Here is a 12,634-nt window from a genome sequence, read left to right as displayed (position 1 = left end):
ATTCAAAAAACTAAGATCATGGCATCTGGTCCTATCCCTTTATGGCAAATAGATGGGAAAACAGTGGAAATAATGACAGACTATATTTTCTTAAGCTCCAAAATCACTGGAGATGGTGACTGCAACCTTGAAATTAAAAGATGCTTGCTCCGTGGAAGAAAAGCTATGACCAACCTTGACAGCATATTAAAAGCAGAGACATCACTTTGGCAACATCAAAGCTGTGGTTTTTCCCCTAGTCATATATGGATGTGAGAGCTGGGCCATAAAGCAAGCTGAGCACCAGAAGATTGGTGCTTTTGAGCTGTGGTGTTGGAGAAGACTCTTCAAAGTCCCTTGGACTGCAAGGAGATCAAACCAGTCAATCCTAAAGGAAATCAGTCCTGAATATTCTTTGGAAGGACTGATGCTGAAGCTAAATAAAACTCCAGTACTTTGGCCACCTGATGCGAAAAACTCACTTATTGGAAAAGAGCGTAATGCTAGGAAAGATTGAAGACAGGAGGAGAAGGGGACGACAGAGGAGGAGATGTTTTTATAGCATCACCAACTCGATGGGCATGAGTTTAAGCCAGCTATGGGATTGGTGATACACAGGGAACCCTGGCATGCTGCATTCCATGGGGTTGCAAAGAGTTGGACATGACTGAGCGACTGAACTGAACTGAGAGTTCCCAGGTGGTCCAGTGGTTGGGACTCTGCGCTCTCACTGCCAAGGGCCCTGAGGGCTGCTGGAGTTCAGTCCCTGGTGGGGGAGCTAAAATCCTAGAAGTGGAGCAGGGAGGCTCCCCCACTGAAAAAAGGAAAGAAAAATCCTACAAAGGAAAGTTCAGTGATTTGAACTCATAAAATAAGTATGTAGTAATTTTAAAAGTTTCTTGAGTCCTAAAATAATCCATTAGAATACACAACCTAATAAAGATTTTTGTCACAATACCAATTAATATATATAAAATATATAGAAAATTATTTACTAAAAACATGTGGCTCTCAAATATAGGAACTCCACAACATTGCTAAATTTAAAAAAAAAGTTGGATTTAAGATGGAGGCCAGTGTTTTTTCATATGAGAAATTCCCCTGTAGGTGCAGCCTGGTTGTCTGCTCAGTTACTGCCCTGGCAGAAGCCATATTATGTTTACAAAGTTTTGACCACCCTCAGGTTTTGGGCTCAGGCCAAAAAAAGCAAGTGAGAGGAGGATTTCTGCCTTCCTGAAAGCATCTGCTCTGAAACAGATAATGATAAATATAACTGCCATCTTAATATTATCATAAGGCCAAAAAGAACACAAGTTAAAGATGACAGATGTGCTCAGTATTGGGGATAATTGCTTTGGCTCCAGAAAATGTAAGTCAATGTCTAGCATGGAGAGTAGAGAGGAGAGTCTTTGTGAAATATTGTCTGAAGCTTCAGCAGAGATAAGGTTTTAGGGAAAGACATTCATAATTTTTCATCATGGCCCAAAAATAGCGATCAAAAATGTGCTCTTCCGCATCAGTAACCTCGGTACTCGATAGCCTTGCAACCAGCTTATTAGCTCTAAAAGGTACAATTGTACCTGTCACCGGTGTGAATTATTTTGGCATCTTATCTCTCATTGATCAGAATGAAGAGGGTTATCTTTTTAGCAAATATCAAATGAATAAATTAATATCCACAATAAATTTACAAAGCTTCCTGTTTCTCAGAAAGTATAAATGGAATCAAACAAGTAGAGTCAGTGTAAATGAAAAGTGTTAGTATCCATGCAGTCACCACTTGCTTGATTCTTTAATCAGCGAGTATTTCATGAGAACGGCCATGTGCTGACTGCTGCTCGGGCCTCTGCAGGAATGCAGAGGGTGTGAGACGTGACCCAGTCCTTCAGAGGAGCTAATCCCAAGTTAAATTCAAAGTGCCGAGACTCAGCATGAAATATGCCATGTTCTTTGATACTAGTAGCTCTAGCCAGTTGATAATTTTTCTTTTTGTTTTTTTTTTTTTTAAAGGAAAACTACTTTTCACTCTAAGATTTATACTGACAGAAGTGTTTGAGTTTTCTTTATATTTAAAGTATACCAGAATTGATTGCTTCAATATAATTAGAATTATGCTTTATTTTCAGTAGTACTTCTTACGGAGAGGGCAGTGGCAACCCACTGCCACTACTTTTCCAGTACTCTTGCCTGGAAAATCCCATGGGCAGAGGGGCCTGGTGGCCTGCGGTCCATGGGGTCGCTAAGAGTCAGACACGACTGAGCGACTTCCCTTTCACTTTTCCCTTTCATGCATTGGAGAAGGAAATGGCAACCCACTCCAGTACTCTTGCCTGGAGAATCCCAGGGACGGGGGAGCCTGGTGGGCTGCCATCTATGGGGTCTCACAGAGTCGGACACGACTGAAGTGACTTAGCAGCAGCAGCAGCAGCAGTACTTCTTAAGAGCAGGCAGTGTTACTTTGCTCCCTGTAGTTCCTTGCATGTGGTATGAACTCTGTGCAGAAAACATTATTCACCTCTCAGGGTTGTTGTGATAATTAGTGAAAATAATTGTAATAGTAAAGGTTGATTGACTTCCTTCCTTTATGAAAGTTTCTAAAACATAATCTAAATTTACCGTTATTATGGAAGAAATGATGCTAAAGCTGAAACTCCAGTACTTTGGCCACCTCATGCGAAGAGTTGATTCATTGGAAAAGACTGAAGCTGGGAGGGATTGGGGACAGGAGGAAAAGGGGACGACAGAGGATGAGATGGCTGGATGGCATCACCGACTCGATGGACGTGACTTTGATTGAACTCCGGGAGTTGGTGATGGACAGGGAGGCCTGGCGTGCTGCGATTCATGGGGTCGCAAAGAGTCAGACACGACTGAGCAACTGATCTGAACAACTTTAAATTACTTTCATTAGGATTTTCATTCAAAGAGTTTGTTTTAAAGAAAGAAGCTATGGAAGATTGTTCTTCCTATAAAGAATTAAAGTGTCTCCACAACAGAGGTTTTCAAACTTTATACCTAAGAAAAAACTTAAGAATTCATCTTAAATTCAGATTTCTGACTGTACCCTTAGAAGCTCCAATTCTGCAGGTTTTGATTGGGCCCAGCAAGCTCCCAGGTGTCTCTTAGGCCTTCCATCTTCCATACATCCAGCAGATCACATTGTGAAAATGTTCTTCCAAAGAGCCTGTCAGTTTAAATCACATACCAATTTAAGTTCTGGTATAGTCAGCACTGACAAAGCTAACCTTTTAAAATTGTTGTATTAAAGTATAATTAACATGTAGTAAACTGCATATATTTAAAGCATATACTTTGATAAGTTTTGATATATGTATACATGCATGAAACCACCATCAGAATAAGATAATGAACATATCTGTCCGTGCCAAAATCTCCTTGTCTTTTTTGATCCCTCCTTCTCACCTCTGCCCCAGTCATCTGCTTTATGTCATTTTCATTTTCTAGAATTTACATGCCATCAAATCGTAGATTGAGAATTCCCTGGCAGTCCAGTGATTGGGACTTGGCGCTTTTACCACTGTGGCCCAGGTTCGGTCCTGGTTGGGGAACTAAGATCCTACAAGCCGTGCAGCCTGGCCAAAAAAAAAAAAAAAGAATCCTGTAGCCTGTGCTCTTATGATGATGATAATCTTTGTTGTTATTGTTCTGGCTTCTCTCACTCAGCATAATTATGTGGGACTCATGTGTGTTGCGTGTGTCGGTGTTTCTTCCTTGGTGTCACTGAGTAGAAGTCCAGTGTGTGCGTACGCCACATTTCTGTTTATCCATTCACCTGTTGGTGGGACAGTTGCGTGGCTTTCAGTTTCGTGCTGTTGCACGTAAATTTGGTATGAATGTTTGTGCGGATGCATTTGGAATGAAATTTGTGGGATTTCATGCAGCTTTTAACACTTCTTTCTTCTACGTCTGTTGCAGAAAGTGATCGGTTGGTACAGATTCCGGCGAAACACGCAGCAGCAGATGTCGTACCGAGAGCAGGTGATCCACAAGCAGCTCACCCGCATCCTCGGGGTGCCCGACCTCGTCTTCCTCCTCTTCAGCTTCATCTCCACCGCCAACAATTCCACTCATGCTTTAGAATATGTTCTCTTTAGACCAAATCGAAGGTAAAGAAAGCATTCACCAGCCCACATAAATAGGAAAGATGTTGACACAAGTACTTGAGATTTGTGCCTTTGAAAATAAGCATTTTATAGCATCTTTAAAGAAGAGTGTTTATAACTGTCCTGTAGCTGGTTTTCTTTGTGATGGAGAAAGTATTTTCCTGTCAGTTAATTATATAAATTAAAATAGTTTTTGAGTCAAGAAGCATTAGCAAGACATCCATTATGCATCAATTCTTACAAGAATAAACAGCTGGAAATCATCATCTGCTTCTCCATAATCCATTATATACAAATACAGTTCTGTTGTGCTGTAAGCCTGATTATAATTTTAAAACATAGATTTCAAGGACAAAATTGTAAAATTGATCCACCTACTGGCTAATGAGGGTTTTGCATTAGGAACTTGTTAAAGCAAAAAGAAAGATCATATGATCATGGTATGTCAATAAATTAAATCAGCATCAGTGAAAAATAATTATTAGTTGTTAAATAGCCACTCCTAAGATTTCATCAATTAGTCAGTAGGTTTTTAAGCACCTAAAACCACCTCAGCACTCTTGTCAGTTGCTGTGGAAATGCAGAAGACCTAACATCTGCCTTCCGGAGTTTACAGTTGAGTCCTACTATAAGGGAAGTGAAACTTTTCTAATCAACATAACCCTGGGTGGTCTGTGGAAGTGGGTTCTCTGTGAGACCTTCTGTTAGTTCCCAATGCAGAGACTCGAGCTCCTGTTGGCAAGACCCAGTCTTTAAGTAGAGGGGTGCTTTCAACATGATCTCTGTCTCTCTCTCAATCCCCCACAGGTATAATCAAAGGATATCCCTTGCTATTCCCAATCTAGGCAATACTAGCCAGCAAGAGTATAAAGTGTCTTCAGTGCCAAATACTTCTCAGAGTTATGCCAAAGTTATTAAAGAACACGGGTAAGTTGAAAGGTAAAATGAATGTTTTTCCTTTCTTTTTCTAACTGTGCTTCTGGAGAAATGTGACGTCATTTGATATGATTAACACTGAAAAATCCAATAAGGCAATTCTCTTTCTCTACTACTGTATATCAAAATCTGAACGCTTATTGAAAAGAAAATTTACTTTCATCAATATTTATTTTTTTAATCACTTGCCACAATTTTCTTCTTTTTTTGCAACTGATGCAAAAATGTGAGTAGATTATGTGTATATCTGAGGTTCTGAAAGCTAACTGTGGTCCCTAAAAAATGTATAGGGTGAGGGAAAAAATAACTACTATTTTTCAGTGGTCTTGGCAACAGGGGTTCTCTCTTCTTTCTCTTGTGTAACCCTAGGGACATGGGCCTTGTTGCTGAAACATTGTTACCCTGGGGTTGCAGCATTTAAGTAATCGGTAGATTAAGGAGGAAATGACGGGAAAGTGCCTTCCGTTCACTGTGGTCTGATCGCTCTGTGAACCTCGCTTCTGTCTTCTAGTGCTGACTTTTTTGACAAGGACGGAGTGATGAAAGACATCAGGGCGATCTATCAGGTTTACAATGCGCTTCAGGAGAAGGTGCAGGTAACTGACTTATCCACTAGCTTTCAGTATTTATGTTGCCCAAATGCATTTTAAATTCCACTTTAATTTTTAATAATCTCTTGTGGTCCAAAAATCAGTCCCCAAATGATATCAGATGTGTGTAGTAGTTACTCACGCCAGTCTACGAAAGCCTGTCTCTCTCACTATATGCCTGCCATGGAGACTCTGAAGTACAGTTTTAATATCACTCTTTTAAATACTTGTGACCTCCTTAATGACAGCGTTTTCCGTAGAGAAATGTATTCCCAGTTTAAGGAAGGATTGCTAAGAACACAGCTGTCGCATCACTTAGCCTCTAAGTAGAGACCGCACCCAAAGACCCCGTGGTAACTCAGGACAGCTCGGCCTCCTGATTCGAGTTCACTCCTCTGCCCACAGCTGCCTCCACTGAGTGGGAGGGTGCAGTGGGGCCTGTTCATTCCTAGGCATTCATGCAACAAATATCTATGGAAACGTCTCCTGCAAGCCAGGTCCTGAGCTAGGTGCTGGCAGTACTTTCCCACGTTCTTGTCATCAGCCCCAGAGTGTTCTTAGGGGTGATTCGCTCTGAAACCCTAAGAACAAAAGCACCTTGGAGGACAGGAAGAAGAGGGGTCAGGCTGAAGAGGCTGTCTCAGGCCTGGAGGAAGGGCCCAGGGAATGAAAGAGCACAGGCAGCTACTGAGAAAGAGGAGAGCAGTCTCCATTCAGCCTGGGGCAAAGGGGAAAGCAGGCGGTGGGCAGATCCCAGTGTGAGGCTCCAAATCAGGGTCACGGTCCCCGTAGCAGCACAGGGACTTAATCCAGCCTCACTCACTGGTGACTGGCCCACTTTCCGGCGATTTCTGGTATTTCTGCTATGGAAGGAACGTGCAGTGAAAAGCAACTTTTTGTCCTGAATTCATGACCATGCTCTTTGCAGACTGTCGGTGCCGTCTCACAGACTTCAAAGTGGCATGTATTAGACATTTCATTGCCTATTGATTAAGGCCTGCCCTGCAAACACCAGATCACGTCCATGCCCTGATATGAATGGTTAAAGTACATTGACTAGGGAAAGTTGAAAAAGAAAATAAGTTTCAAAATCAAGTTCTTTTTCAACTTTTCCTAGTTGTGGTTTCTATTAAATAAATCTGTGTGTGATCCGAGGCTTAATTGTTGATTATAAGTAAAAGTTGAAAGCATGTCATCCCTTTCTTTTGTTCATCCTCCTACGCTCATCCTTTTTCTTTTGTTCATCCTCCTATGCTAGACTGTGTGTGCTAAGTCACTTCAGTCGTATCTGACTCTTTGTAACCCTGTGGATGTAGCCCACCAGGCTCCTCTGTCCATAGGATTCTCCAGGCAGGAATACTGCAGTGGGTTGCCATGCCCTCCTCCAGGGGATCTTTTCAACCAGAGATTGAACCCGAGTCCCTTAGGTCTCCTGCATTGGCAGACAGGTCCTTTACCAGTAGCACCCACCCAGGAAACCCTATGCTAGACTGATACCAAAATTCCCTTTTCATATAAATAAAGATGAGTAAGCAAGGGAAAGATTCATATTCAAGAATGTCTAAGCTAAGTAGCATAATCATCTTAACATAACTGAGAAAGCAGCTCAGTGAATAACAGCAGTACTGGTCTCGTGGGCCTTCATGGTTTTGTTGTATACCTCAGGGAAATGTCTGCTTTTTAACGTAATAAAGTATACAGATTTTTCCTAGGGTCATAATCGATGCTGTCTTTATGAAGTGCCTCATGCTTGGATTTGAAACTAATTGTTCTTGTTGTCATTTTTCCCTCAGGCAGTGTGTGCAGACGTGGAAAAGAGTGAGCGAGTTGTTGAATCTTGTCAGGCAGAAGTGAACAAATTAAGAAGACAGATCACTCAGAGGAAGAATGAAAAGGAACAAGAAAGACGTGAGCTTCTTATTCATTTTACCCCTGAGTATCAGGGAAATGTCTGGTTTTATACTTCAAATTATATGATAAATTACATCCATTCTTTTACATTCATCAGGCCCCAAGTTAGGCTGCTTAGGACAGGGCATTCCTTTGTCTTTAGCTTTTCCAGAAGCGCAGTACTGTTTCTCATGGTGTCCTTCTCAAGTCTCTGATACTGGAAGAAAAGACCAAAGGTAGAGAGGCTGAAGCAAGTTAGAGTAATTCCCAAGAAGTAATACGCTCTGTGTACAGTAGATGTGATGTTTCTTACCAAGTTAACCCTGGCATGCCTAGGACATAGGAGCCGTGTCCTGTGTTCACTGGAGCCTCATAAAAGAGCTCCCTAAAATTCTGTGAACATTATGTTTGATGCACGGGGCAGGGTCTCGGCAAAGACTTTAAATGTCTAGTTTTTGATAGCAGTGGGTGGCCAGATACCATTACACTAAGGAACCACCTGGTTAAATGAGAACTAGGCCCAAGAATCTATTAACTCCAGCATGGTAACAGACATATATGCTGTAGTACCACCAGATTTTTAAAAATATTATTTTTATTGAAATACAGTTGATTTACAATGTCATGCTAGTTTCAGTACAGCATGGTAATTCAGATATGTGTGTGTGTGTGTGTGTGTGTGTGTGTATATATAATTTTTCAGATTCTTTTCCATTATAGGTTATTACAAGATGTTGAATATAGCTCACTGTGCTATCCAGTAGGACTTGTGGTTTATCGGTCTTATGTACAGTAGTGTGTATCTGTTAATCTCAGACTCCTGATTTATCCTCCCCACCCACCCTTTGGTAACCATATTTGCTTTCTATGCCTGTGAGCCTATTTCTGTTTTGTAAGTAAGGTCATTTGTACCGTTTTTCTGTTTTTTTTTTTTTATTCTATATGTAAGTAATATCAGTGGTATTTATCTCTGTCTGACTTCACTTGGTATGATAATCTGTAGCTCCATCCATGTTGCTGGAAATGGCATTATTTCATTCTTTTTTATGAAACTCACTAGATTTAACTAGTGGTTAAGACTTTGGCTCTTCCCCTTGCAGGGGGCACAGATTCCACCCCTGGTTGGAGAACTAAGGGCCTGCCTGCTGCACAAGGCAGGCAAATAAATCAGATAAAATACAGGGACACACAGAGACATACACAAAGCTGGATGGTGGAGCTGGGATTTGGAGAAGTTAGGGTGCCTGACACCTGAGGCGTGTGTCTTTTAACCCAAATCTTATACGCTTTTCATCAAAATTTTAACTGAACGCAAGAAACTCTCCAGTTAGCACTGTTTTTCTTAATCGCTCATTGAGAGAGTTTTTGAGGACTTCCTCTGTGGGGGAGAACTGTTTTCTCAGGCCCCTGGGTGATATGACTCAGATATCTATCTGAGTGATAGAATTGTGGGTGATTTTCTTTTTTTTTTTTCCTTTTCTAAATTTTGTACAAATCATTTTTATAATATTTTTAAATGTACTTGAAAACAGTTTAAAGGCCATAGACTCATAGATGTGTGGCTGTTTCAGTTTTACCACCATAAAAATGCAATAAAGTTATGGCCTAGTACCTAACACAGGACTTTTGAAGTCCCTATTTTTTTAATTTAATTTAAAAAGTATTTTTGCAATGTTGTATTGTTTTCTGAACTTTTTTTTTCTTCATATCTGTTTCTTTGGTTGGGCTGTGTCTTTGCTGTGGCATGCAGGAGCTGCAGCCTTCAGTGTGATATGCAAACCTTAGTGCAGCACGTGGGATCTAGTTCCCGGACCAGGGGTTGGACTCCGGCCCCCAGCATTGGGATGCAGCATCTTGGCCACTCGACCACCAGGGAAGTCCCAGGGCTTTGAACTTTTAAGGAGAAAGAGATGTTTAAGAATATTGTGACAAGTAGTTGTCGAGAAGTTTTTTTTTGTTTTTTGATGTGAGGTCTATTAAGGAAAAATTCACATTCAGATGACCACCAAGTGTGGGGACAACTCTAAATTTTATCCTCTGTCCCCATGGTCTCTGAGCACAGTGAGCAGCAGGCGAGGGTCATAGCACTGGATCTGGAGTTGAGAGACCTGTGTTTGGGTATCAGAGCCCCCACTTCTCACTGTCCTCTTAGTGAAGTCACCTGGTCTTTCTGACCTCTGGTCCTTTGCCTGCATAACAGACGGTAATATTAATGATAACGGTAGTACTTCAGAGAGCTGTTCTGAGGCTTTTGAAAATTATGAAATACTGTGCAAATGTACAGTAATTCACAGAAATAATAAATTGCACTGCTTTGTTGCCGTTTTCAGAACAGTCAGGTCGACCATTGAATGTGTTGACATGCAAAGCTGTGACAATACAGAGAGTGTTACAGTTTCCTTCCTCTTTCCACCCAGGATTGCAGCAGGCAATGGTAAGCCGACAGATGCCATCTGAGAGTGTGGACCCCACCTTCAGCCCTCGGATGCCCTATCCAGGGTTCACAGCGGAAGGTCGAAGTACTCTTGGAGACACAGAGGCCTCGGACCCGCCTCCGCCTTATTCTGATCTTCACCCAAATAATCAAGAAAGTACTCTGAGCCATTCTCGCATGGAAAGCAGCGTCTTTATGCCTCGACCTCAAGCTGTGGGCTCCTCCAGTTATGCCTCCACCAGTGCTGGACTGAAATATCCTGGAAGTGGAGCAGATGCCCCTCCTTCCCACAGAGCAGCTGGAGACAGTGCTGAGGAATCAGACGACAGTGATTATGAAAATTTGATTGACCCTACAGAGCCCCCTAATAGCGAATACTCACGTTCAAGGGATTCTCGACCCATGACACACCCTGATGGGGGCTCCAGGAACACTCAGACCTCCCAGATTTAACTGAACGCAAGAAACTCTCCAGTTAGCACTGTTTTTCTTAATCGCTCATTGAGAGAGTTTTTGAGGACTTCCTCTGGAGGGGAGAACTGCTTTCTCGGGCCCCTGGACTCCCCAAGATGAGTTTTTGGGCCCAGACCTTGGAGGAGCCTCGCATGCAGGGGGTCCTCACCTGCGGACGCAGTGTGCAGGGCTCACAACAGAGTCATTAAGATAATCAAATTGTCCGAATTCTGGTGCGATTCATGGATGTACTGGTAAATTTAGGCAAAGATAAACTTATCAACGTAGCTTCTGTTCTTTAAAATAATTTGGAAATTAGAGACTAAGCACAATTAGTCTATAAATGTTCTATAAATCAAAACCTTACCTCTTGCACTATCATGCCTTGAAATTTACTTTTTCAAAGGGAAACTAGTTTAGCAGCAGCCTTCAAAGAACCTTCTTTCTATGATGAGCCAAATTCATCTTTGCCAGAAAAGAAATTTTGATAATTTCCAAGATTGGAACAAATCAGTCGTACCTTCTTTTGTCTGCATGACTTTGTGAGATCAAAAGAGAGGGCTTTGTTTCCACTTTTTTCTACTAGCCTGATATGTATTGTCACTTAAAATGGTTGCCTTTAAAAAAAAAAATGTAGAAATACTAATTACCAGTAAGTAATCATCCAAATAAGTATGTCATAAAATAAATTACTTATTTTTCTTTCGGGGAATTCCAGTGACTGCTCTGTTGCACTAGCCACGTTTATGGTCTCTGTTCTGGAGTCTTAAATGAAGGACACACAGCAGTATAACAGAAAGGAGTTCTGTTCCAGACCTGAGTTTTATGAGGAACAGACTCCAGACACAGCAGATTTAGCCAATTTCGTACGTAAGGGAGATAATTCATGTAGATCTTCTGACAAATCCTAGTGTTAGTTTTATTTGTGGAAGAAAGACATTTAATAAACTGTTTGGGAAGCTTGGTTATTGAATAGAGATTCATTTCCAATCAAAATAACCACACTTTTTTAAGTTACCTTTGGGCATATAGCTGTGGAATGTGTAGAGACTTTCCTTGGGGAGGCACTTAACATTCTTAGTTAATTACTGCTTGCTTTCTAGTTTTGCCCAGAATGTGCGACACCACTACAGACGTTCATGAGCATGACAGGCTCCTGGTTTGGAAATGACAAGACCCCCCCTCCCCCATTTACGGCAGGGTCAGCCCACGAAGCTAATGCCATGGATTATAACTGCCTTTCTTTGGACTCGTTACGACCTGTAAGAATAAGGAAGTTGTTAAGGAAGCTTAAAATCCAGGTTCTGAAAAAGTAGTTTCATTTTGTAAGAAAGAAGTTTAGTCTGGAAATTAAACGTTCAAACTGCCATCCTTCAGACAGCCTGCTACTCAGCGGGGTCTGTGTCTTCCTGCTCTCCGGTTTTGTTGGCCTTATACCACTGCCGTTTGGTTTGAAATGTTGCAGACCGCTTTATCTGCAAATCTGTTCCAGTGTTTATCAGCTACCTTCTAGCAGCTTCAGCACCAGTGTGAATTTTTTTTTTTTAAGTGCCATCACCATCTCCTCTGTTCAGATTTTGACATTCAGGAAAATATTTTTATTTTTTATGCCATACTGAAACCTACAATGTATATCTGACAAAGCAGTTAAATGTGACAATAAAAACTTATTTAATCATGGTATACCATTGTTTTAATGTTTGTCTCAACACCCGGCAAGGTCTTGCCTCAGTTTACTCATTCTGGCCGTTCTTAGTTGACTTCATATAGTTTTTTTAAAAAGGCATGAAAACTCATCTCCATACTTGTTTTTTATTTATTTATTTTTTTGATCAGGCTGGTTTCAGGGGAAATCCAAAAATACAATTTATTAAAAGATTTCTCTTGATTTCAAGAATGTGTCAAATATCAAGTTATCAAGAGAGATCAGTTGAGTAGAAAATTGAACCTTAGTTCCCGAAAGACATCTTTCACACAGTTGATCTTGTTTGAAGAGACACCTCAGCCAAGTCACCTAACGATTGAGATGCTGGAGGATTTGGGGCTCCTAGAGTGTCATTGGAATGAGAGAAGCACCTAGAAGGAGCGTCTGTAGACGCTCCAGAATAACAAGTGTATTCTGGATTCTGTGCAGGCCTTTAGTGTCACTCTCTCTTCCAGCATCCAAGGTGACAGTCTGTTTTCAGTAGGAGTTTAAAATGTGGCTTGTAACCTTTTAGTCTCCTCCA

General features: G+C 41.3%; 1 protein-coding gene across 1 annotated transcript in view; it reads left to right on the top strand.

The window, feature by feature from the left end:
- FAM175B (family with sequence similarity 175, member B) overlaps window positions 1-12,089 on the top strand; it is a 28,897-nt gene extending 16,808 nt beyond the window's left edge. The window contains exons 5-9 of the mRNA XM_010859167.1: window positions 3,916-4,106; window positions 4,911-5,030; window positions 5,551-5,635; window positions 7,423-7,537; window positions 9,937-12,089. Coding sequence (XP_010857469.1) covers window positions 3,916-4,106; window positions 4,911-5,030; window positions 5,551-5,635; window positions 7,423-7,537; window positions 9,937-10,406 — 981 coding nt within the window. The 3' untranslated portion in view covers window positions 10,407-12,089. The remainder of the gene's footprint in view (window positions 1-3,915; window positions 4,107-4,910; window positions 5,031-5,550; window positions 5,636-7,422; window positions 7,538-9,936) is intronic.
- Window positions 12,090-12,634: the final 545 nt, after the last annotated feature.

Source organism: Bison bison, unplaced genomic scaffold (assembly GCF_000754665.1).
Source record: "Bison bison bison isolate TAMUID 2011002044 unplaced genomic scaffold, Bison_UMD1.0 scf7180017864456, whole genome shotgun sequence".
Lineage (NCBI taxonomy): Eukaryota > Metazoa > Chordata > Mammalia > Artiodactyla > Bovidae > Bison > Bison bison.
The sequence above is the reverse complement of the archived record's forward strand: the minus strand, read 5'-3'. Positions and strand labels throughout refer to the sequence as shown.